Below are 26,398 nucleotides of genomic sequence, written 5' to 3'. Positions count from 1 at the left end.
AGCCTTCCATTCATGGACGTCAAAATTCTTCAGGCTAATTTGAATCGGTTACTGTGAGAAATTTCCGAATATGTGCACAAAAGTATTTTTTAAGAAATTGTAGCTTGAATGATCCTGCCCCAAAGTATTCAGACCGTATCCTTCCCGCTAGCGGCATCTTTTCTTTGTTTCTCATTTCACGTGCACAAATCGGCACCTTTCAACATGCCTTGTCAATGCTGTCACACCTCCTCCTACTCCTCAGCCATGAAAAAGTTTGAAGGCAAGGAGGGGGAGATGACAGCCTTTCCGCCCTTTTCCATCTCGTCCTTCCAGCTAACTCAACAGCAACCTCAACATTGCCCCGTAAGTATCATCCGCAAACCAGAAATCATCTCTCACGTAGCATCATTCGGCATTCTCTTCTCTCGGTCAGCATGAATCATGTAGTTTGAGGCTGCGGTACCTGCGGCTCCAATATGGGGAAGATGGTTTGTTGAGAAGTAGGAAAGGTAGATAGGTGTGAAGGTAGATTGACCAGTTGTTGGTCGCCAGTTGGTCGGAAGGTACCGAGGTAGGAAAAGAAGGTACTGCAGGTTGATAGGCAGGTAGATATGACGTAGTTGAAGAAGAGGGGAGATTGTTGTCACATGCACTAAACAGCCAGCACTTGCCAGAAGTTCCTGCAGCTCTTTTTAGGCCTGTTGGGAACCCTCCCTGACCAGTTTTCTTCTAGATCGAACCTTATCGATTGTCGCCGAGTGTCGTTTTCTCTTTGTTCACTTAAGACCCGTGAGCAAATGAGAGACTTCAGCCGGGTTGTTTGTTACTCATCAAGTCGTAAAGAAGCATCTACATGCACTTGCCCTCTGTAGGTGCAGTGGGAGCTGCGGTGATTACAAAACGTTTTAAGTGCACAAATTAAAAGGGGAACGTCAGATTTGTAGCCGACTATCAGTCTGGATAATAGCTTTGATGAAGCGTGATTACGACATCGCCGTCCTAATCACATTTATTGAAGTTGTCTACGTTTGAGTGTTAATTTGAGCAACGCTTTTGCCGAACTAATAGATTGTTAACGACCAGGCATTTCGTCTTCATCTCTGAATGCAAATGTCGCTGTGGGTTATTCACTCCGAAGCCATCTGATGTTACAAAAAAGAAGTACTGAGGAAAGCCGCACGTAAAAATAACATCAATGTTTCAGGAGGCACAGAGTGATCAACTTGAAGAGAGAATGTGAAGTAACTGATCGGAATCGCAATCAGTTGCATCAGAGCTTTAACGTTAAGCTCCGGTGTTCACCTGGAGTCTGGTCTGCAAACAGAACAGAACTAAAACTCTTCCATGCTGACATTAGTATGCGCTTTGCATCCAAACATCCCGACGTCATCGACAAAAGGCGGACTTGCTTTCCGCGACATCAACATTCCATTTTTTTTTTTCTTTGATGAGATGCAGAGGAGGAAGAGACTTGAATTGCTGTTCACTGCGATCCGAGGCGCCGCAGCAAAAATAGCCGTACTCAAATGATTAAAAAAAGCGGAATTTAATGAGAATAGAGAAAATACATTTGGGGCTTAAACTAAGGCAGGTTGTCAACACCAAAGATGATGCGGAAGAATCATGATTTAGTCATGGAAGTTGCACGGAAAGAACAAGCTGAAAAATGAAAGCGATGTAAGAAATCTCCAGAGCACAAAAAAAAAAAAAAAAAACTGGGCTGGACTGACTGCAGACTGTGACGGTGGGCCTGTCTGTCTTTATTTAGCGCCGTCCAAATGTGTGAATCTACAAGTACAGTGTGTGAATGTTCTAGTATGTGACACATTGCGCGTCCATCATTTCGGCAACGCGGCGGGAAATCCTGCTCGCGATTTAAGTCGGAGACATGCTCGTGCGGAGGCTCGCGTGCACCTTTAGATTGTGTAGAATATTGCGGCACTAGATTTTTGTCGAAGAATGAGAGTGGCGTGCATCATTTTGGGTGGGGAAAAGCGGGCAGGAGTATATATTTATAAACACGCGTTCACGTATTTTAATGTATCGCCAAAAACAATCTTGAAGGGACTGCTGCAGACTGGCGCAGGCTGACGATGTGGATTTAATAAGTGGTGGGTTTGTTTAGGAGGGTCTTGCGACCGCGAAGCTAGTGGGGAGGGCGGAGGTGGCGTGGAGGGGGCGGGGGGGCCTCAGGTCCCCATGACCACCCGCCACAAGGAGGCCAGCTATTAGGCAGGATGCCGCAGCAACACTCGCGTACCCCGTCGTCGGAAGCGGATGTTGTTGCCATGGCGCCAGAGCTTCATAAGTGCTCGACAGATTCGATGTTAACTGCTTTCCACACTTTTTTTTTTTCCTTTTGAACGACGTGTCCTCGCCTCGGTCTTCATCATGCCTGCGCCGCCCAGTCATCAGCGTTGGCTGATGTGGAATTTTTCACCTGCGGCGCAGACGAGAGGCGGCTTCCTCGTAGCTATCCGCATCTCCCTGGGATAATTGGCTCGGGACAGCTTGTTGTTGGCCGCCTTCTTTTTTTCTTTCTGTTGTCAAGTCCTTCTCTGTGGAAGAAATGATGATGATGTTCTGCTTTTGTTTGCGCTCAACCTTGGCTGTGTCATTTCGATCCCTCTGTGGTTGTCATGCCAACGGCATCTCGAAGGCCGTCGTGCCAATTCAGGGGAGGGTTGCGATGGTTGTGCTTCACAGACGGGGCAGGTACGCGCTCGCGCGCAGCCGCTCGCTCCGCGCGTTGTCATGTGGCGGGAATTTGTGACGACAGATCGGGAAGAAACGCTACAACCCCGCTCGAATGGCGTGTTGACATCGAGAACGAAGCGGTGCCGACGCTCCGTTTCATGACCGAATAGACACCAAATTTGTGCCGTTTGGCCCTGTCGCACATGACAAATGAAGGATGAAACAAATTAGGGCTGCTAATTAGGTGCGATTTCTGCTTCTGTTAGAAGATAGGACATCCACGCATAGTTAAGCAACTCATTTCCCCATGGTGCTAAACATTTCGTAGAGGGCAACGAGCCACTGCAGCAGTCACAGTCACATGCAAAAAAATAAAAATAAAAAAATGCTGCTACATTTCGCAACTTTTCAAAACCCCTTTTAGTGACTTTTTTTTCCTTTAAAGCAATGCACATTAAACCTAGAAACGTTTTGTGGTGTTTATAAGACTCCGAGACTCCCTTCAGAACAGATGTTCACCCCTCCGCATCTCGACTGCAAATTAATGGCGCTTGCGCAAAGCCACCGCTGGCTAATTTACTATTTCCCTACCACCCCATAAAGCGAGCGCCCATAAACTTTTGATGATATGCTTCCAGCATTTCATCACTGAGCCGTCAAACTCCATTTTTTTTAGGATGCTTACCTATAAGTGCATCCTTGTAGCCCTTCCGCCGTACATTTCTTAACAATGAGCCTTGCTGCCCAATCATGAGTGGAGAGACTCAGTGTGGGGGCGGTTATTATGTAAATGAGCCCCATTTTTACATAACAGCACAGAATGTCTTCCTCACAGACTGATTTTTAGCAATAGGCAGATTTTTTGTTGTTGTTGTTTGATTTCACCCTTGAGTGGACAGGCCCTGCAGAGTATGTCCCTTTAAAAATTAAACTGCGTAAGATGTATCAGTCATAGGCGCACGTCAACTTTTCTTTTCTATGTATATACATCAATGACTGAAATAAATAATGGAAATGAAATAAGCGTGAATAATTTCATACGTAGAAAATATTTTGCCTTTGCAATCTGTCAGGTGTTTTTGGGGTAAACTGTCAGGTCGTAGTTTGTCCTTATAATAGTTTCGTTCTAGAGGCGGCGTGAGAAAATCAAAGAGGAAAAACAAAACATTCGCTATATTAAAGACGAATTGCTGTTTTTAAAATGAGATTTTAGGATTTCAGTTCTCCCACGCGGCGCCATATTCCGACAAACCTTTGTCACATGGGCGCGGCTGGCCTCTGCTTATTATTTTCTCCATGCGCTTGTCCCAATGATTGCGTCCCAACAGAAGACCAAGCAGACATATTCAAGAAAAAAAAGCAATTGTGACGATGTACATTGGCGCAGCAACTATACAGTTCAAAGTAATAAATCAGGAAGCATTTGTGTTTCAAGCGCAATTTCCAACCTTGTCGTTTGAAGATTAAGTGCAAGAAAAGGCACATAAAGAGCACATCGGACACACAGTCGGACAAAAGTAGTTTCCCTGTGATGTTGCTGACCCGAGGGCTTGTTTTTCAAATAAGAAGGCAGCTGACTATACAATTTTATAGCATCTTATAACATTGTGTCTCCCTTGCCGCTATTGTGAGAGATGTGACTAAATGAATTCCAGCCCAGATGGAAGCGTCCGTCCGTCCTTTTGCACTTCCGGGACCTTGCCGCAAGGTCGGCCATTCTGGTCTTGCACCTCACATAGGATGCGCGATACCCTGACATCCTTGCCATCTGCCCCGCTCTTGGCAGGAGGGTTGCCTTCTAGCACCCAACACCCCCCCCCCCCCCCCACCCCATCTGACCTCCCCACTCCCAGGTGATTTCAAACACCCAAGATGCCAAACCTCATCCAAACTGGAGATGTGTCAATGACTTTCAGTGTTGCAAATCGTCACCTGTTCACCCCCCCCAAAAATGTATGAATACTTGAAACGATGATGATCTTCTCTCCATTTACTCCCAAACTGACCTCCTCATCGCGAAATGCGGGCCTGTTTAATCGATACACTCTCAGTAAGCTGCGACTCGTGCGTGTACGAACGGCAATCATACATAATCGCAATATGCTCATGCTTTGTTTCAAACATATGCAAGTGGAAGCGTCTGTCACCTTGCGATAAACAATTGAAGCTACCCGTGCACAGAAGGCCTTTATTGGCTGGTTGGATCTAATTAAATCCCTCCGCCGCGGACACTAATAGAAGTTCATCAATCGCAGTATGAACCGGTGGATGCGGATGAACACGCACGCTTGACGCATTTAAGTCGCGTGCTTCTCCGAAACTCACGTGTGCCAGCGTCGTTCTCATCAGCAGCGAGCACACAATTAGGAGAAAGTACTGCGGGAAATTGGCTTTTTCATGAAGTGCATGTGACCTATTTTCCGGCACATTTGACACGTGAAGACCTTAATCGTCACTTTAGCCTATTTAAGGAAAAAAAAAAACATCCTAATCTTCAGATCAGCCAAATACCAACAGGGGTAAAAGATTAATGCGATCGAAAACAGTATGTGCTGATCCTATTTCTCCCGAGGAGTCACGGTGTGCTCTGTGACTACAAAGAGGCTTAAAAAAAAAACCCAAAGGAAAGATGCAAAACCCCACGACCTGCAGGCCTCATTCAGCATCACGTTAATGTGAGACCAGAGGCACGGAAGGAAGCACTTAACACGTCACGCATCAACCTGTTGCACCTCAGGATTCCATTCCATGCATAAGTGCCCTCACCTTCCACTGCTGGAACACATTCCTTATTGCCAGGCAAGTTTTATATATTCCAAGTTGACTGTATTGTTTGTGCTTTTTTTCCCTCTCTCTCCCCTCACTGATAGATGCATCCAGAGTGAGTCAGTGGAGGACAAAATGTTATGTAGCACAGCTGAAAGCCAGATGGCCCGAAGCTTTTGCCTGAGCCACCGCTCATTGCTCACTAACAGGTTAGCATGCCAAACGAATCAGTGGAAACTGTCACAACGTTCGGCGGGGGGCTGGGGTGGGGGGGCACGCAAACTGCACCGTGCGGCCAAACGGATGCAAATGGTACTCTATTAAGCGTAACTTTTTATGCAGACAGGAGGTGGCTTTGTTGCATATCTAAGCAGATGCAAATGCCTCCGGGGCACGGCAATTTGCATTTATTTTTCAATCTCTGTGAAACATCCGACAAGTATCAAAAAAGTTCAGACACAGAAGCAATCGAAAATTCACACCAAAGGCGTCTCAAGAAACCTCTCGATGTGTTTGATGACGTTTGCGAAACTGCATTGTGTCTTTCTTCACTGAAGCTGAAACGGTGGACTGATGCAGAATAAATATTCATACTTGTTTTTCATCATTTTCATCCTCGTGCGTGTGTGTGTGTGTGTGTGTGCGCGTGTGTGTCGGTGGATATTGCCAAGCTTAACCTGTCCGCTCTGTCGTGAGATCTACTGGTCTGCAAACTGCACAGACTTTCAACAACGTATTTGTGAAACAGCACGCAATCGTCTTGCAAGGCGAATCGTGTTGCTCGGTTAAGATCCACCACGTGCTCATAAAGTAGCAACATCCGCCACACATGCCCACCCTCGTCAGCAAGCTGTCATATATTGATGTTTGCACGGACCGTGCATTGTCTACTTGCTGTTAATTCTTTTTTTTTTTTAACCAAAAAAAAAAAGTGCGGCATCTCACACATCACATTTTCGAACATTGTCCACAATCGTACGAGGATAAAAAACAAAAAAAGTTAACCACTGTTTTGCTGTTGTTGCCGTTTACAGTTCAACCTTGGAGCAGGTCATTCCAGATATTATCACGTGGATTAGCAGCCAGCAACCTCCGACGCACAAATGACAATCAAATGAATTGGGACGCGATGCTTGTCAATGTGCTCCGCCGCGTGTGACTGACAACAAACATCACCGGTAACTCGGGTGGCGAGGAAATTGTTCTCACCGGGACGGTGGCTGTCTGTCAAACGGATGAGAATGTTAACGCGGCGTGCTGAACTTGCACATCAGACGTGGGGTTGAAAGAAAGCGTGTGAGTCAGAAAGAGTCACGATTTCAACACTGAACGATGCCGTGGCCCTTTTTGCCTCGCATGAGAATTTCGATTGAGTCAGTGTGGAAAAAGCCTCTTTCACTTATCTAACATCATGACGACTGGCATTTTTTTTTTCTAAAACAGTCGATGTCTACGTGGAAAAAAAATGGTCCATGGTGCAAAAAAAAAATGTAGACATCCTCGTCAACAGCAGAGTGCTTTTGTCATCTTTTCTCCCCCCCCCTCCCAAATTGCTGTCACAGTCGCAGAGGCATCTTAATCTTATTTTGTTGTTGTTGTATTTGATGCTTCTTTGTCTGAGCTCGGTGGTCGGCATTGAAGGAAAGGAGCACTGGGAATTGAAATGAGATTTCTGTGCTTGCGCGCCGACTGATCGTGCACACCGCGGGGCCGGCGGCCAGCTGGAAAAGTGGATGCAGGCACGTGACGCGGCTTTGAGGGAGCGACGCCTTATAAAAAGTGTGAGGAGTGTGGAGAGCACAGAGCGTCTGGAGGAGCCGCACTCGCATCCTCCCGACAGGAGAAACACTTCCGCGCGCGCACAAAAACTAGCAATTTGTCTGGAGAATTTGCGTGAAAAAAATGGCAACCAAGCTTCATTTGTATTAAATCACACAGTTTGTTTGTTTTTTTTTTTGGTCTCTTTTTTTTCTGAAAGCTGAGAGGAGGCTGGATGTTGCGCTTCTGGCTTGGATTAACGCGCAAAAGATAAAGGGCGGATCTGTGCGCTGGAAGGAATTATGTAAGGTAAAGCACAATCAATTGTCATCTTTTTTGGGGCTTTTTCCTCATCTCATTTACACTTGTTTCGGGCATTCTAATGCAATTGGTGCGCTTTTCTGCATTGAAGTACATGACCATCGTTTCTGAACTAACTATGCAGATGGAATCATTAAGTGCCATTGTGCATTCTGTTATTTTATATTGCACCGGCATATGGAATACATGAAATTTTCATACGTTTTTACGTCTGACTGAAATATTTATTCATTATGTCTTGTATGAAATGTAGACCCATGGGAAAAAAAGATGCTCATCATTTGTCAAATAAGATTAAAAAAAAAAAAACTTCACAAAAAAAAAGTGTGAACTCGGTGAATGCATTTAAATGTGTTGCGACTCCAAAGTAATGCTGCAGCCCCACGACAATAAATACACCTACTGGCAAAAACAATGTATACCGTACCTGTGCAAAAATCCTGTTTTTTTTGCACATTTTTGGTCCCTCAAAAAATTCTCATGAATCAAATTGTTTTTTTGTTTTTTTTTTAACAAGCAGTAACTATGGACTAATTTAAATTGGACTGGTAGTGCTGTATTCATGTTTATTGGGTCTCAGATGCACTGCTGCAGCCCCCCCATTGTTAATGCACTGCTGCAGCCCCCCCCCCCCCACCACCACCACCATTGCAAAATGCACCTCATCGGTGCCACTGTGCGGCCCATGTCAGACCACACAAGCCTTGCCGGGTGTAGGGCAAAATTCTGTAAACAGATAGTTGGATTTAATTAAGGGGCCAGTCAGAGTGTGGTCACGGGCCGCATGTGGCCCGCGGGCCACCGGTTGCACCCCACCTAGGTCCTAAAAAACTTGGTACGGTATGCTCGTCATTTGGGACATGCTCCACCCTAATGATGACAATTAGAATGAAAAAAAATGGATTGCGCAGGTGTACCTAGCGCTTGATGAAAGTGCTTTCCGGCAACCATGTCTGAGACGCATGTCGTCCGTTTGCAGGTTGGTGTAAGCTTGCAGTCCTCTCCTCTCTCACAGCAACATGCAGTCCGTGCTGGATGCTGTGGCCGACACCACCTTCCGGACTATCACCTCTGGTTTACAGTACCTGGGCTCAAACGACGCCAACTACGACGAGCCCGTCAGCCAAGTGGACTTCAAGGGCGTCTTCTCCCTGCAGAAGCCCTTGTCCTCCTTCCGCAGTAACGCCTTCCCCGACAAGATCCCCCCTGACGAGGAGCTGATCCTGAGGGGATTCTACCCCACCAATGCCACAGAGCTCCTGTCCAACCGCAGCGCCTTCCCGGACGAGGGCAGTAACATACAATGCGGGGAGAACTTCATGGACATGGAGTGCTTCATGATTCTGACGCCCAGTCAGCAGCTGGCCGTGGCGGTTATGTCGCTCACGCTGGGGACCTTCACCGTCCTGGAGAACCTGGTGGTGCTCTGCGTGATCCTGCAGTCGCGCACCCTCCGCTGCAGGCCCTCCTACCACTTCATCGGCAGCCTGGCCGTTGCCGACCTGCTGGGCAGCGTCATCTTCGTCTACAGCTTCTTGGACTTTCACGTGTTCCACCGCAAGGACAGCCCCAACGTGTTCCTCTTCAAGCTGGGCGGGGTGACGGCGTCGTTCACCGCCTCCGTCGGCAGCCTCTTCCTCACCGCCATCGACCGCTACATCTCCATCCACCGCCCGTTGGCCTACAGGCGCATCGTGACCCGGACCAAAGCGGTCATCGCCTTTTGCATGATGTGGACCATCTCCATCGTCATTGCCGTGCTACCTCTGCTGGGCTGGAACTGTAAGCGCCTCAAGTCCGTGTGCTCCGACATATTCCCCCTCATCGACGAGAACTACCTGCTCTTCTGGATCGGGGTGACCAGCGTGCTGGTTCTTTTCATCATCTACGCCTACATCTACATCCTGTGGAAAGCGCACCACCACGCCGTGCGCATGCTGAGCCGCACCTCGCAGAAGAGCCTGGTGGTGTACTCGGCGGACGGCACCAAGGTTCAGACCACGCGCCCCGAGCAGGCCCGCATGGACATCCGCCTGGCCAAGACTCTGGTGCTCATCCTGGCGGTGCTGGTCATCTGCTGGGGTCCCGTGCTGGCCATCATGGTCTACGACCTCTTCTGGAGGATGGACGACGACATCAAGACTGTGTTTGCGTTCTGCAGCATGCTCTGCCTCCTCAACTCCACCGTCAACCCTATCATCTACGCGCTGAGGAGCAAGGACCTGAGGCACGCCTTCCTCAGCTCGTGCCACGCCTGCCGCGGCAGCGGCCAGCAGCTGGACAACAGCCTCGAGTCGGACTGCCAGAACCGCAACGCCAACATCTCGGCCAACAGGGCCGCCGAGAGCTGCGTGAAGACCACTGTGAAAATAGCCAAAGTAACAATGTCGGTGTCCACGGAGACTTCGGCGGAAGCCGTGTAATTGGCTGTCCGGGCTGGAGGAAAGTCGGTACATGTCACGTTTCTTGTCATTCAACGTAATGAAGCAGATTTGGGGTGGTGGGGGGGGGGGGAGAAAAAAAAAGACAATTTAGTCAGCTTACGTTGTCGTGGAGCAGATAAGCCAAACAATCCTTCGTTTTATGACACGAGCATGAAATTTGGCAGGGTTGCCTTTAAAAATAAAAAGTGTGAGCCACCTGTTTGCTTGACTATTACTAACTTTAAATGGGAGAGTAGTTCTGGCCTTTTTCCAAGATGGCCGCCAAAATTTACCTTGGCTGAAAAAAGGTTTGAAAGCACTGATTTACAGAGTATGTTCATACCAAGTTTCGTGCTCCATTCATCTCCTTATCAACTAAATGATTCTGCCCCCCCACCCTCCAAAAAAATTCACATCTACCTGCTCCATTGCTAGCGTGTGAGCACAACGTGTGCCCAAGTGCCAAATGGTATTACAAGGTCGCATTAACTGACTGGAAGGAATTCTTCAGTTGACTTTCATGATAGTCCAATTAGTGAATGCATTTTATATTTTTGTACCGTGACTTCAGGTTTTCAAAAACAATGTATCGTCACGTTGGGAACAAGGGGCTACTGACATTTTCAATTCCACACGTCTTACTGTGTGCCATTTGCACCATGAATAACAAGAAACCTTCTCTCTCTTTCCGTCTCCTGTCTCTCTCTCTCGCTCTCTCTCTCGCCTTGACTTTCTCACAGGCTTTCGTGACCAGACATTTTCTCTTATAATTAGAACAGGTCACTTTTTATACTTCTGACAACACTCAGTGAGTGGCGAGCGTGTGAAATGTAAACGAGTGGTGAGTCGTGCAATGCGGAAAAACAACAGCGCTTGTGAACCGAGAAACACAAAATAAATGCAGTTTTTTGTTTGTTTGTTTTTTGATATGTGGTAAAAACGTTTTTTTTTTTGTTTTTTTTAACAAATGGTGGTGATCACTGTTGTATAATTGTACCCATGTGTTTACTTGCTAGCCGTTAAAGAGTGTAGAGTACCACAATCATCAAGTGTACAGTGTTATAATGCAAAAATTGTGTTGCAGTTAGGATGGGCATTTTTACAAGAGGCCTAATTGAAATTTTTTTTCTAATGTATATCTTTTGATTGCATCCAAGAATCTTTGAATGTTCTGAACTCCTATTTCCCTACCAGCCTCATATTAAGAAGGAATAATTGCGTCAATGTACTACAGTTCAACTTCCCAAAGGTAACCTATTCTTCTTCTACCGCAAACTACTTGAGACTGAATCGACAGCGCCTCTGCGGGTTGCTGCCTGATTGCCACCTTGATTGACAATCGCCGATCAATTGAATTATTAGATAATGCCCATCCCTAGTTCAAATCCTAATGCTCAGCTTTTCAGTCCATCTTAAGGACAAAGATTTCAAACATCAAAAATGAGCTCGAACACAGTGTGCTGGTCACAACCGTGTGAGTTGCGTTCATCCTGTGTCTACTTTGACTAGATTGTATGTATGTGATACCTCGTGACTTGGTGATATAGTTCCAACCCAAAGCCTTTAATGAATCATTACAGTGAGTTGTATCCAGTGCTACTGTTGCAGCAGATTGTAGGTTCATTTTTGTTTTGCTGCATAAAAGCCACCCATGCACTGGCCTTTTGTGAAGTACTCTTAGTGTCATGGAAATATCGTCTGCTGTTCATTTTAGGTGTACAAATACGAAAGAGATGAGGGGAGTGTTCACACTTACAAAAGAATCTCAGAAAAAGTGATCCCCCCTGTCCTCCACAAATAAACAATGTAGTGCTTTTTAATCTAGGAATTTGACAGCACAATTGTTCTTAAGTTTTTCTATTGGTGTGACGCTATCCATAACAGCTCTTGTGCCAGTAAATGCTTCTGCTGCCTCTTGTATTCTTGAATAGTAAAAAATGTCAACAGTCAAGTGACTTTCTTTGCAGAAGTGGGAACATGAGGAATCCTCAAAATAACAACAACAAAAAAAAAAAGAAGTCACAATCGCTCAAGTGTTTCTAATATTACTGTTTCAATAAAGTCGCAGCTGATTGTCACGTTTGTCTTGAAACTATTTGATAATTTCAGGTGATGAACATCAGTGCTGCACATTTGGCTCGGGTCTCGGGTTTGAATCTAGACTCCTGCCCTCCTGTGTCGACTTCTCAAGTTCTCCCTTTGTGCATGTGGTGGGTCTTCTCCAAGTATGGCTTTCATTGTCCTGAAGTATAAATGGAAGTATGAACGGTTATTTGTCTGTAAATATGACCTTCTAATGACCAGTTCAGGGTGCGGCTGAGCTCGAGCTTACCCACAGCCCTTAATATAAGGGAAAAAAAAATGGATGAGGGAGAGATGGATTGAAAATCATCTCTCTCCATTTAGCTCAATCCAATCACACAATATACAATGTTTTAGCGCCGCCCAGTGGATATTTTTTGTATTTTTACTCAGCCTTCCTAAAAAAAAAAAAAAAAACTCTCCGCACGTTGCTCTATGCAGTTTTTGTAGCACTAATTACTTTTGGCCAGTGTTGTCATATTGCATTTATTTTTGTTTCATAAGTATTGAACATGTCGAAATCGTTCAGTAACTTCGCCCGGTGGGGTTTGTTGGTCAAATAACTACAGGATTTGGGGGGCGTAGTTCAACGGGATTGCTGGGAAATGTAGTATTCAAATTAGCAAAACGTCATGGGTGATTAAAAACTACAACTACCGGTATTTGAACGCTTTCTCGCGCATGCGCACAACAGTGAAAACGAACGGACCAAAGCCAGCCGACCGTTGAATCGCTGTGTTCACCCCGTAGAGCGTAGAAAAATCTACTTTCATCTGACGATACGTCGTCGCGTCGACGTATCGTTGTATCCGCTTTGGTTCAAAACACGTTTGTTGATCGAAATTCAGTGCCATCGGTTAACGGAAAGTAGCGTGAGACGAGAAAGTGGCATTTATTTGACACACCGCGGAATTGCTACTGCACTCAGTAGCCGGGTACCGAGAGCTAGCAGCAACGTCTCGCCACATAACGGAAATACTCGAGCTTCGTGTTGTCCAGTTGAGATTTTGGAGCCAGCGCGATGGCTTGTGGAGCTACTCTGAAGAGGACTCTGGATTTTGACCCTTTAATGAACCAGGCTTCCCCCAAGAGGAGGAGGTATTCCCCAATCCGTTCTCCCGTTTCGTCGCCGCAGAAGTACCTCCGCCTGGAGCCTTCGCCTTTCGGACAATTGTCGTCCAGACTCACCACAGGTCGACGATTCATACATTTCTCAGCGTTTTATTTGAAGTTGTGGGACGTTTACTATTGAAAACGGGGACCGGCGAGGCGTAGGCTCGAATTAACTTGTTGCTGTGGTATGCTGGAATGACTGACCAAAATTTTCAGTCACATTGACAATGCTGGATTTTGTTGTTGTTGTTGTTGGGTTTTTTTTTTGGGTGCGTGTTGACTGACAGTGATTCGTATTTGCGTTTCCGTCACAGAGCAAATCCTGCACAACATCAAACAGGAGTATAAGCGGCTCAAACGACGAAACCTGGACACTTATTTCCAGCAAGTAGACGGCTCCGCTGCTCTGGAGCTTCACAATATCCCCAGTGGATCGTCCCTATCAGGTAACATTTTAGTTTGATCACTACACTGAGGCTGGATTTACACTGCATCCAAGTACCCCAATTTGTCAAGCAATTACCACAGAACAACGCTGATATAGGGCACAACAATCATCCAAATTCCAATTAACATCACAATGTAGTAGAATGCAATTTTCAAATTGAAAGGCTGCACTTTGAGGGGGAAAATAAACAACCCCTGCATCAGTCAGTACGCTTTAATTTCTATGTATAAAAGATCCTGCCGATAAGAAAATGGACAACAGAATCTATTTGTTCATAATTTAGGAGTCAGCAGCCATACAATTAGGATCCATTATTTTTGTATTACCGGTAACTCTGTGAGATTTCTTCCCTGGACAGGTTCATGCTCAGGCGCCTCTTCCCCCACCAGGAAGGAGCAGCCCTTATTTTCCCTCCGACAGGTCGGGATGATCTGTGAAAGACTACTAAGGGAGCGCGAGGATAAAATCCGGGAAGAGTATGATGAGATTCTGACCACGAAGTTAGCAGGTATGATGAACAAAGAAACCAAAAAAAAAAAGGCGTTGTTTGTTTCCCGACGATGAGAGTCATGCTAACACAATTATTTAAATTTTCCCCACATTCAACAGAGCAGTACGATGCCTTTGTGAAGTTCACGCATGATCAGCTCATGCGGAGGTTTGGAGAACAGCCTGCTAGCTGTGAGTTTGATTGTTTATTTTATTTTATTTTTTTAGGGGGGGGGGTCCTCCCCCAAACGTTTCTCTATAAAATTACATTCATGTGACATCTGGTATTGAGTCACGGTCCACTGATGGTGGACCACTTTTGTAAAGGTTTAATCAGGCTAATCCAGTGTTGATAGAACCCTGGTATTACAATTGATTGGTAGTTTCAGGAGTTTGTAGCTTTTGTAACATCCTTTTACCCAAATAAAATGTCCTCTGGTGTTGTCCCCCCTCTCCAGATGTTTCTTGAGTCAACATGAAGAATAATACAATCTACTGGAACCTCAGTGGTCGACTTGGACTTTCTCCCAGCTGTGCCATATTTCCTCCCAGTGGACCAGATGGACTAGTCTGCGGTTATCATCCTTTTTGTTGTTGCTGCTGGAATTTAGGAGGACTCCCTGCCATTGAATCGTCCGAAGACCCTCTGTGACATCCACCAGTGGCCTCGCAATGTTTCCTTGGCTTTCTTCTCTGGATGCCTTCACATACTCAAGGACGACTGACACCATAACGCTCTCTGGCTATTTTAATTTAATTCTGCTATCCATTTGACAATAAAGTTGTATTCAATTCAATTCAATTTTTCTTATTTTACCATTGTAAATTTTTTTTGTACATGTTGAAAATGGGTTTAAATGTTATCAAAAGGAGTCTTCAATGACTCAGAAATAGATTTTTGTTTTCCACCATATACAGGCATTTATTGCATCTAGATCGGTATATACTGTATTTTTACCTTGCTTTTCTCTTCCACTTTTCATTACACCGAAACATTTTTCCTGTTGTAAAGGGAGGCTTACGATCAGGAAAACTAATAAACTGTTTTGACTGACACATTTGATGACCTGGTTTTAATGTATATTTTGCAGACGAATAATGCATTTGATGACAATATTGCGCAAAGGCAGTTATTTACGACAACAGCAGTTATTGGTAAGACGGTACTTTGCCCCAGTCCTGCACATTTTTGGAAAAATAAAAACCGCAGAAAACATGATTTTTTTTCCACAAGCACCATCATATTTTCTTGGGGTACTGTGAAAGTAAGTCAAAAATTTGACTTGGGCACATAAATTGAAATTAAACATGAAAACGGGAACACTGTTTAAATTTTTGGAAGATTGCTTGTCTCCAGCACCAGATTAAAATACGTGAATGTACACCCAGTTCTTGAATAAATACAAAAAAGGGTTTTGACTTCTGCCAATTGTGATCATCGAGTTGATGACGTCACACAAACACGGACTCTGATTAGACAAGATACCGGAAAAGGTTTACCTAAACAGGAAGTATAGTCGATCCTCCCGTTTGTTACTCACGTGCAGGCATTAATGGACATTTAAGTTAAATTGTTTTAGTATATATTTATATGTATGTATCCATATTTATCCATCTGATTTTTGAATTCGGCATTGTTTGGACTCCAGGAATATGGCTTCTTTTTTCGGGCGAACAATAGCAGCGAAGGTAATGAGAAGAGGTCACTGGTAGGCTAACTTGGAAGCATGAGAGTCCCTTCCGGGTCAAGACGCGGTCAACTGTAATTGCTTTCTTTAACCAAATTAATCTTGTTTTTTGTTGTTGTTATTTGTACTTTTGTGTAGCTGGGCAAGACGCTGCAGCAGCCTGAGGACGTTTTCATACCTGCTCTTTCAGCTGTCCCAATATTTAAGAAACAGTTAAGCATCTTGTTTTTATCCTTCACGCTCTTTATGTCACAGGTAGAGCTTTTAACACATTTTCTAAACCTTTGTGTAACTTTACTCCTCAGGCAGACTGCTGACTTGAGGCTGTCAATAAGCATTTTAAGAAGTAATGGGGTCCTACCAGCTAGTGGAGACATCCAGGCGCAAACAGAACACTTAGCCAATCAGGTAGGATTGAGCAGAGAGACAAAAATAAATAAATCATAGCCCAGCCAGTATTATTTTTCCTCGTTGTCTTTTTTTCCCCCCTCTCCTGGGTGCTCAGACATTAATGAGGACAAAATGGAAGCAAGTCAATGTGTGAATTTTCCTGATCCAGTGGATTTGACTGAACTTTGTTGTAAATGCTAAATCATCCAGGATTATTTTTCAGCTAAAGCGGGACAATGTAGTGGAGGATATAGCAGCAGGAAGTGCTGTAATCAACTTCAAAATCAATCGCAAACTCCTTGCCCAGGTTTGTAAAATTATTATTGACCAATCTTGTTGTGTGTGTGGGTGTGGGTGTGTGTGTGTCTCCTCTTCCTGACCTGTAGCCGCTGTTCTTTTCTATTACAGAAAGTATTGGAACCGTTTGCAACGGGGCACCGTGACAAAATCGTGCTTCACAGTGAACTGTTTGATTCTCTGAAGAAAGGAACAACATTGGTAGAGTACAGGTATGTATTACAATACAACACAAGCAAGGTCTTGTTTGTCAACAACGATACATTTATATGTTGCAGCTCTCCAAACATTGCCAAAAAGTTCCACGCGGGACACTTACGATCGACAATTGTTGGTGAGTTTTTGGTAGTCATATGAAACACCAAAACAATACTGTTGAAACATCAGACGAGGATAGCATGGACTCTTTCCGCAGGAAACTTCATTGCCAACTTGAAGGAGTCCCTTGGGAACAAAGTTATTCGAATGAACTACCTTGGGGACTGGGGAATGCAGTTTGGTGAGCGATTTTGGTGGGGGGAAAGAAAGAATTCAAAGGGATGAACACACACACTTGCTGGTTTAATAACATCCTTCCGTCCATTTTTCCTTCAACTTTTTGCCTTCAGGTTTGCTGGGAGCTGGTTTCAGTCAGTTTGGCAGCCAGGAGCAATTGAAAGAAAACCCTTTACAGCATTTATTTGAGGTGAAAACTGCATGTTCAGTGCATGTTGGACGACACGGGAATGTTCTGATATTGGCCTTAAATTTCATTTCCAATGGAATTCAAGTCTTGAAAGATTTGAATTCATGTTTTCAAGTGTGGCCGAAGGCGCCGGATTTCGGCTCCATTCTTTTCAGTGGCGTGGGTTCAAGTCCCATTGCCGGCAAAGACTCGATTTCTAAAATTGACCCCAGGATCCAGCAACACCTCTATTATATAAATGAGTAATTGTCTCCCAAGAGGCGCACACCGGTAATCGGTTAACTAACCCATTGTATCTTTAGCGTTTTGCAGAACACAAAGCCGTCAGTGTCATGACTCCTCCAATTTTTCAGGTATACGTAAAGGTCAACAAGGCAGCTGAGCACAACGAGGACACGGTGCTGGCGGCCCGGGACTTCTTTCGACAGCTGGAGCAGAAGGAGAGTGGCGCCACGTCGCTATGGCAACAGTTCCGGGACATCACCGTGAGCGAGTATGGGCGCGTTTACGAGGTGCGACGCCGCTCTGTCGTGTAGTCCCAACATCAACTTCATCTTGATGTCTTTTGGACCGTCAGCGCTTAGGGGTCCACTTTGATGTCTACTCGGGGGAGTCCTTTCACCAGGAGCGAGTCCAGGAGGTGGTGCGGCGGCTGCGGAAGCGAGGCCTCTTAAAGACCACTGAGTATTCATATGCCTTCACTTCGTGCCTTTTGACAGCTGAAATTCATATTCCGTTTGCCTACATGCTTAAAATTAGTAAACAAGACCCACTTTTTTTATGCAACCTTTCAGTTATGCAGAGTGAAAAATACACTCGGCGAGTGGCATTAGAATCGCGGCAAAAAAACGTTTTTGTGTTTTCCAGGCAGGGGACTGGCGTTGTGGATCTCTCGGCCGGAGACCAGAGCAACGTGTGCACTGTCCTTCGCAGCGATGGCACAAGTCTCTACATCACCAGGTTGCTGCCGTTCGGAACAAATCCAAGCGTAGAACCCGCAGCCCCCGGCGAAACCGACAATTCCCCACGTCTCGGAAACGTGACACTTGTTGTTTAAAAGTGGTACTTGAAAGAGCGCCTGGTGGGCGGCTCACGGGTGAATTTGTGGTTTCATCGTTGGAATTGCATTTGACTCTCTGTCGCTTTTAGGTTCATGACAGGGCCGTTGTAGGAGTCCTTTGATTTGTTTTTCTTTCAGGGACATTGCAGCGGCCATCGACCGGAAAGAAAAGTACCATTTTGATGAGATGATTTATGTGGTGAGAACATATTATTTTTTGCCATTGCTAATTACACTGCTAATTAGGCCGCATCTAATTAATTGGTTGATATATTGGCTCTTAAAATTGAGATGCACTCTATGTTAAGGCTAAAACAAATACCATAGCTCAAAGTCATCTGCCACCCCACCAGGCCCCGCCTCTTAAAGGAACATGCATGTATGTAGATGCTACAAGAGTCGCACTATTTTGCAGTCACTGTATGGGTATGGCCAGAGCCAATAACAAATGGATTCGCTTTATTTCCGAAGCGATAATGTTTTTTCAAAAGAGAACATTTCGGAAACTCAACCAGCAACATGTTTTGGATTGTGTTTGATTCGAGGCGTTAGGCGAGCTCTTCAGCAGACGCCGATGATTAAACTGTCATTCGTTTAAGGTCCTCGGCAGAGGTCTTTTCTGCTTGCTCACCGATGCCTGTCAAACGCAAATGTCGATGTTTGTATTAGCCCTCTTGCAAACAGCGCCCTTGTGCAACAGCAGCCAGTCAATGTTTTTTCAAAGGGCGTCGTGCGCAAATGCCAGTCATCATGTTCACATTGTGTTTCCTCTTACAGCAGTTGTTTGTCATTTCTGAAGACAGATAAAAGTCAAACACATCACTTCCAGCAGTTGTTCCAGATCCTGCAAGCGATGGGGCATTCCTGGGCTGACAGGTAGACGAAACTCCACCTGACCTTGTAAACTATCATAGTTCTTATCAGTAGAGTGCAGAGCTGCAATACCCACGAGGGAGGTGGTGGGGTCCTCAGTTTACGACAGAGTCCCAAATTGGTACTTAAATCTAGTGCCTGACACCAAAACAACGATCTAATATTTGTGATTTTTGAGCTGACTCTAGCCCTCGAGTTCTTCAAAATCAAGGAGGACCATGCACAGTCCCAGTCCCATAACGTCACAGAGACAAATTGAATATAACTTTAGCATTTAGATCCTGCTGGGTTTCGCTGCACTATCCAGTGAAAGAAAACAAAGCACGACACGAAGGGCAGTCTGATGCCAAGCATTTGCGCAGGTGTCATCATGTGCCCTTCGGCCTAGTCAAGGGCATGAAGACCCGGACCGGAGAGGTGGTCTTCTTAGAGGACGTTCTGGACGAGGCTCGTGCGAGGATGTTGCGCAACATGAGCCAGTCAAAAAGTACAAACCGCCTCGCCTTCACTCATCTGCATGTACTTTACTTTTCATATCTCCTCTCTGGGTTGCATCTTTTTTTTTTTTTTTTTTTAAATCTGTCAAGTCTTATGAGATGACATTGGAACATTTTCCTGATGACGTCCTCATCCATTTCTTGCAGTGACCAAGGAAACGGACGATCCAGAGGACACGGCCCAGAAAGTGGGAATCAGTGCATTAATAGTCCAGGTGAACGACATGTCGAGCTTTCACTCTGGTGGGTTTTATTTTCAAAATGACTTTGAGATTTATAAAAATGTGTTTAGGATTTCAAAGGCGCGCTGCAAGGGGACTACAAGTTTGACTGGGACAAGATGCTGCAGGCGGAGGGCGACACGGGCGTTTTCCTCCAGTACACCCACGCGCGCCTCTGCAGGTGTGTTAACAGACGTGAATGAGTTGAGTCCATTTGAAGTTTGCTTGCCAACCAAAACGGCAGCACTCACCGAGTTATGTCAAGTCTGTTAATTATGTAAAATCTCAAATTTTGCAATTTTACTGTGCCCAGTGTGTCGTTGTTGCGATGTGGAAAATGTTTCTCCAGAACCTACGTGAATCCTTTCAAGCAGTTGAGAAATGTGGACCGAGTAACTAACTACCGGACGTAAAAGCCTCACATGTACCTCTTTGTACAGTTTAATAGAGAGGAATGACCACGTCGACGCTTCTACATTCGATCCGTCCTTCCTCAGCGAGCAGTCGGGCGTCTCCATTCTTCAGCATCTCCTGCGGTAAGTTCAACAAGACCTTTTGCTGTCCTTATTTTTTCCGTGTTTGCCGGTAAAGACGACACTTTGGGTCTCCCCGCAGCTACGACGAGGTGTTGTACCAGTCGGCGCAGGATCTGCAACCCAAACATCTGCTAAACTTCCTGCTGAAGCTGTGGTAAGGAACAAGGATGCACTTTCCGGCGGTTCGGAGACCGATGGGATTCTCAAAGAAGGCGTACTTGCTTCTCTTGCAGCCACCTGGCTGCCTTGGCGCATCGAGAGCTGCTGGTCAAAGGGAGCCCTCAGCAAGTTGCTCAGGTAAAAAAAAATAAAGAAATAAAATACATATAATACAAATTTCGGAAGTATGTGCGGATGTAGCAGGTCGTCTTCCACTTGAACCAAAGTGGTTCGCGGGTTATTAAAGCTTGCTGATCCCTGGTGTTAAAATTCTCTAGCGATTGGTGACAAGAGATCCAGAGGACAATTACAATGCATTTGATTTGTCTGAAAATTAACATTTACAATTCAATAAGTACATTTCTACAAAGGCAGAAGTATGATGTCATATCTTTGGACTTTGTGACTGTTCACAGGCAAGGAAGAGACTTTTCTGCGGGACCTGCTCGGTCCTGGCCAACGGGATGAGAATTCTGGGCATCATGCCTGTTGACAAAATGTAAATATTTAATGTAATCATGATTTCAATTATTATTTTTAAAAAAGTTCTTTTTTTCTTTTTTTAAATTGAGAAACTGAAACAGCAGCCAGTTTTCACTCTTTAGACCGGTTTGACCCGTTTGGCAGGGACATGAAGAGTGTAACAAAGAACAAAACAAATTTCCTCTCAACGGTCAGATTGCCAACTGGCAGCTTTGGTTTTGTTGCAAATGTGTACATTGGCATTGATACCAAATAGATATAAAGACACCTCCAACTGGGTACTGTAATGTGTTCTTGTCATTTCAAGTATGAAAAACAATTCTGTACATTCATAATCTGTGTACGGCGCCCGGGTTGGAAAAAGTCCCGTCGAAATCAGATGACAAGTGCAATTGTTGGTCCTTCTCGTCTTTTTTCTAACAGTGCAAGCTTTGACATGTGAACAAATGTTCAGAATCTCACTTTGAATTCAATCTACACAAGATTTCAGTCTTAATGGAACAAAGGAAAAAAAAAAAAAAAGAAAATCACTTTGCCTCCTGGAAGTAAGTGGTGCTGCAGTACTTCATTTAGACTTGGTGGAGACAAAACCCACACGCAGCATTGAATTCTTAAAGAATGATTACATTAAAAAAAAAAAAAAAAGAGTCAATGTTGACTGGGGAAGGTGAGTGGCAGGTTTACTCCTCCTGCTCCTCCAAATTGTCTCTTGAGTGAGTCGGCAGGCTCACACAGTAACCAGATTCTGCTTGGACCCTGCGTTTGCAAGTTCCCGGCTGACGGTGGACGCCTCGTGCTTTGGAAGGCCATACAGATAGATGGACAGGCACACCAGGGCGGCTCCGGAGATGAACGTGGTCGCTGCGGAAGAAACCACCGCAGCAGCAAGTTCAGTTAAATGGACTGTGCATGTATTGTGCTTCCCAACAGTTCTCACAAATACTGAAGCATACTTGGCGTGGGTGGGAAATTCCGAAATGAGCCCAAAATACAAGTATAACCTTTACAAAACAACGACCAAGTAAGGTGTTTTTGGCATGAAAAAAACGACATAGTATAGTAAGCGTTTTTGGCACGAAAAAAACGACATAGTATAGTAAGGCGTTTTTAGCCCGAAAAAAACGACATAGTATAGTAAGGCGTTTTTAGCCCGAAAAAAACGACATAGTATAGTAAGGCGTTTTTAGCCCGAAAAAAACGACATAGTATAGTAAGGCGTTTTTAGCCCGAAAAAAACGACATAGTATAGTAAGGCGTTTTTAGCCCGAAAAAAACGACATAGTATAGTAAGGCGTTTTTAGCCCGAAAAAAACGACATAGTATAGTAAGGCGTTTTTAGCCCGAAAAAAACGACATAGTATAGTAAGGCGTTTTTAGCCCGAAAAAAACGACATAGTATAGTAAGGCGTTTTTAGCCCGAAAAAAACGACATAGTATAGTAAGGCGTTTTTAGCCCGAAAAAAACGACATAGTATAGTAAGGCGTTTTTAGCCCGAAAAAAACGACATAGTATAGTAAGGCGTTTTTAGCCCGAAAAAAACGACATAGTATAGTAAGGCGTTTTTAGCCCGAAAAAAACGACATAGTATAGTAAGGCGTTTTTAGCCCGAAAAAAACGACATAGTATAGTAAGGCGTTTTTAGCCCGAAAAAAACGACATAGTATAGTAAGGCGTTTTTAGCCCGAAAAAAACGACATAGTATAGTAAGGCGTTTTTAGCCCGAAAAAAACGACATAGTATAGTAAGGCGTTTTTAGCCCGAAAAAAACGACATAGTATAGTAAGGCGTTTTTAGCCCGAAAAAAACGACATAGTATAGTAAGGCGTTTTTAGCCCGAAAAAAACGACATAGTATAGTAAGGCGTTTTTAGCCCGAAAAAAACGACATAGTATAGTAAGGCGTTTTTAGCCCGAAAAAAACGACATAGTATAGTAAGGCGTTTTTAGCCCGAAAAAAACGACATAGTATAGTAAGGCGTTTTTAGCCCGAAAAAAACGACATAGTATAGTAAGGCGTTTTTAGCCCGAAAAAAACGACATAGTATAGTAAGGCGTTTTTAGCCCGAAAAAAACGACATAGTATAGTAAGGCGTTTTTAGCCCGAAAAAAACGACATAGTATAGTAAGGCGTTTTTAGCCCGAAAAAAACGACATAGTATAGTAAGGCGTTTTTAGCCCGAAAAAAACGACATAGTATAGTAAGGCGTTTTTAGCCCGAAAAAAACGACATAGTATAGTAAGGCGTTTTTAGCCCGAAAAAAACGACATAGTATAGTAAGGCGTTTTTAGCCCGAAAAAAACGACATAGTATAGTAAGGCGTTTTTAGCCCGAAAAAAACGACATAGTATAGTAAGGCGTTTTTAGCCCGAAAAAAACGACATAGTATAGTAAGGCGTTTTTAGCCCGAAAAAAACGACATAGTATAGTAAGGCGTTTTTAGCCCGAAAAAAACGACATAGTATAGTAAGGCGTTTTTAGCCCGAAAAAAACGACATAGTATAGTAAGGCGTTTTTAGCCCGAAAAAAACGACATAGTATAGTAAGGCGTTTTTAGCCCGAAAAAAACGACATAGTATAGTAAGGCGTTTTTAGCCCGAAAAAAACGACATAGTATAGTAAGGCGTTTTTAGCCCGAAAAAAACGACATAGTATAGTAAGGCGTTTTTAGCCCGAAAAAAACGACATAGTATAGTAAGGCGTTTTTAGCCCGAAAAAAACGACATAGTATAGTAAGGCGTTTTTAGCCCGAAAAAAACGACATAGTATAGTAAGGCGTTTTTAGCCCGAAAAAAACGACATAGTATAGTAAGGCGTTTTTAGCCCGAAAAAAACGACATAGTATAGTAAGGCGTTTTTAGCCCGAAAAAAACGACATAGTATAGTAAGGCGTTTTTAGCCCGAAAAAAACGACATAGTATAGTAAGGCGTTTTTAGCCCGAAAAAAACGACATAGTATAGTAAGGCGTTTTTAGCCCGAAAAAAACGACATAGTATAGTAAGGCGTTTTTAGCCCGAAAAAAACGACATAGTATAGTAAGGCGTTTTTAGCCCGAAAAAAACGACATAGTATAGTAAGGCGTTTTTAGCCCGAAAAAAACGACATAGTATAGTAAGGCGTTTTTAGCCCGAAAAAAACGACATAGTATAGTAAGGCGTTTTTAGCCCGAAAAAAACGACATAGTATAGTAAGGCGTTTTTAGCCCGAAAAAAACGACATAGTATAGTCAGGCGTTTTTAGCGTGAAAAAAATGACATAGCATAGTAAATCGTTTTTAAGGCCGAAAAAAAACGACAGTGAAGTAAGGCGTTTTTAGCCCGAAAAAAACAACCTTGTATAGTAAGGCGTTTTTAGCCCGAAAAAAAACGACCATGTATAGTAAGGCGTTTTTAACCGAAAAAAACGACCATGTATAGTAAGGCGTTTTTAACCGAAAAAAACGACCATGTATAGTAAGGCGTTTTTAACCGAAAAAAACGACCATGTATAGTAAGGCGTTTTTAACCGAAAAAAACGACCATGTATAGTAAGGCGTTTTTAACCGAAAAAAACGACCATGTATAGTAAGGCGTTTTTAACCGAAAAAAACGACCATGTATAGTAAGGCGTTTTTAACCGAAAAAAACGACCATGTATAGTAAGGCGTTTTTAACCGAAAAAAACGACCATGTATAGTAAGGCGTTTTTAACCGAAAAAAACGACCATGTATAGTAAGGCGTTTTTAACCGAAAAAAACGACCATGTATAGTAAGGCGTTTTTAACCGAAAAAAACGACCATGTATAGTAAGGCGTTTTTAACCGAAAAAAACGACCATGTATAGTAAGGCGTTTTTAACCGAAAAAAACGACCATGTATAGTAAGGCGTTTTTAACCGAAAAAAACGACCATGTATAGTAAGGCGTTTTTAACCGAAAAAAACGACCATGTATAGTAAGGCGTTTTTAACCGAAAAAAACGACCATGTATAGTAAGGCGTTTTTAACCGAAAAAAACGACCATGTATAGTAAGGCGTTTTTAGCCGAAAAAAAACGACCATGTATAGTACGGCCTTTTTAGCCATGTTTGCATGTAAATCTTTTTTTTTTTTTTTTTTAGCAACCAGGTAGGTAAAGGCCTTTTCGGGTTGTTATTTACAAGCTCATCAGAGGCGTGCCACCGTGGTTGACTGGTAAGTGCGTCGGCTTAATAACCCAGCGGTTCAGGGTTCGAATCCAGGTCTCGGCCTTCCTCTGGTGGGGGGGGGTGTTTCCATGTCAAGCTGTTTTTTTTCATATACCCATGTATGAAGAGGCCTTTTTGGGTTCTTACAAGCTTGGTATATCACAGCCACCGTGGTTGACTGGTTAGTGTGTTGGCTTAACAGCGCAGCGGTGCAGGGTTCGAATCCAGGTCTCGGCCATTGTCTCCAGATTGCAGGTCAAGCCTTTTTGGCCGACGGTGTATGTAAAGGCCTTTTTGGGTTGTTACTTACGAACTGAGTTCAGAGAGCCACCGTGGCCGAGTGGTTCGTGCGTCAGCTTAACAGCGCAGGGGTCAAGGGTTCAAATCCAAGTCTTGGCCTTTGTCTGCAGAGTTTGGAATATAGTAAGCCTTTTTCTCATGACCATGTAGACTATGCCATTTTTTGCCGAAAAAAACGCCATGTAAAGGGTTTTTATTCCCAAAAAAATGACATGGTTGTTTTTTTCGGGCTAAAAACGCCTTACTATGCAAGGTTGTCAGCTTAACAGCGCAGGGGTCAAGGGTTCAAATCCAAGTCTTGGCCTTTGTCTGCAGAGTTTGGAATATAGTAAGCCTTTTTCTCATGACCATGTAGACTATGCCATTTTTTGCCGAAAAAAACGCCATGTAAAGGGTTTTTATTCCCAAAAAAATGACATGGTTGTTTTTTTCGGGCTAAAAACGCCTTACTATGCAAGGTTGTTTTTTTCAGGCTAAAAACGCCTTACTACACTATGTCGTTTTTTTCGGGCTAAAAACGCCTTACGATACTATATCGTTTTTTTTCGCGCTAAAAACGCCTTACTATACATGGTCGTTTTTTTCGCGCAAAAAACGCCTTACTATACTATGTCGTTTTTTTTGCGCCAAAAACGCCTTACTATACTATGTCGTTTTTTTCGCGCCAAAAACGCCTTACTATACTATGTCGTTTTTTTCACGCTAAAAACGCCTTACTATACTGTGTCGTTTTTTTCGGGCCAAAAACGCCTTACTATACTATGTCGTTTTTTTCACGCTAAAAACGCCTTACTATACTGTGTCGTTTTTTTCGGGCCAAAAACGCCTTACTATACTATGTCGTTTTTTTCACGCTAAAAACGCCTTACTATACTGTGTCGTTTTTTTCGGGCCAAAAACGCCTTACTATACTATGTCGTTTTTTTCACGCTAAAAACGCCTTACTATACTGTGTCGTTTTTTTCG

At 44.0% G+C, this 26,398-nt stretch overlaps 3 protein-coding genes across 4 annotated transcripts; all 3 read left to right on the top strand.

Moving 5' to 3' along the window:
* The first annotated feature begins 7,085 nt into the window (after window positions 1-7,085).
* LOC109508062 (cannabinoid receptor type 1A) lies at window positions 7,086-12,029 on the top strand. 2 transcript variants are annotated; one of them, XM_019857890.1, is made up of 2 exons: window positions 7,086-7,507; window positions 8,504-12,029. In XM_019857890.1, the coding sequence occupies exon 2, from the start codon at window positions 8,544-8,546 to the stop codon at window positions 9,945-9,947; it is 1,404 nt and encodes a 467-aa protein (XP_019713449.1). In that variant the 5' UTR covers window positions 7,086-7,507; window positions 8,504-8,543; the 3' UTR covers window positions 9,948-12,029. The 2 variants fall into 2 exon arrangements, with proteins under 2 accessions (XP_019713449.1, XP_019713448.1); XM_019857889.1 differs by having other exon boundaries at window positions 7,086-7,512.
* Window positions 12,030-12,714: 685 nt separating this feature from the next.
* LOC109508063 (akirin-2-like) lies at window positions 12,715-14,847 on the top strand. The gene is made up of 5 exons (XM_019857891.1): window positions 12,715-13,222; window positions 13,457-13,588; window positions 13,949-14,098; window positions 14,200-14,271; window positions 14,538-14,847. The coding sequence occupies exons 1-5, from the start codon at window positions 13,051-13,053 to the stop codon at window positions 14,546-14,548; spliced, it is 537 nt and encodes a 178-aa protein (XP_019713450.1). The 5' UTR covers window positions 12,715-13,050; the 3' UTR covers window positions 14,549-14,847.
* A 713-nt stretch (window positions 14,848-15,560) lies between these two features.
* On the top strand, window positions 15,561-21,613 carry rars2 (arginyl-tRNA synthetase 2, mitochondrial). The gene is made up of 20 exons (XM_019857899.1): window positions 15,561-15,768; window positions 15,906-15,979; window positions 16,073-16,175; window positions 16,381-16,464; window positions 16,566-16,666; window positions 16,733-16,788; window positions 16,870-16,953; window positions 17,063-17,139; window positions 17,493-17,651; window positions 17,717-17,823; window positions 18,007-18,099; window positions 18,338-18,398; window positions 18,999-19,075; window positions 19,435-19,559; window positions 19,717-19,784; window positions 19,862-19,971; window positions 20,231-20,326; window positions 20,406-20,480; window positions 20,560-20,623; window positions 20,902-21,613. The coding sequence occupies exons 1-20, from the start codon at window positions 15,733-15,735 to the stop codon at window positions 20,986-20,988; spliced, it is 1,737 nt and encodes a 578-aa protein (XP_019713458.1). The 5' UTR covers window positions 15,561-15,732; the 3' UTR covers window positions 20,989-21,613.
* The last annotated feature ends 4,785 nt before the right edge of the window (window positions 21,614-26,398 follow it).

Source organism: Hippocampus comes, unplaced genomic scaffold (assembly GCF_001891065.2).
Source record: "Hippocampus comes isolate QL1 unplaced genomic scaffold, H_comes_QL1_v1.1 scaffold154, whole genome shotgun sequence".
Lineage (NCBI taxonomy): Eukaryota > Metazoa > Chordata > Actinopteri > Syngnathiformes > Syngnathidae > Hippocampus > Hippocampus comes.
The sequence above is the reverse complement of the archived record's forward strand: the minus strand, read 5'-3'. Positions and strand labels throughout refer to the sequence as shown.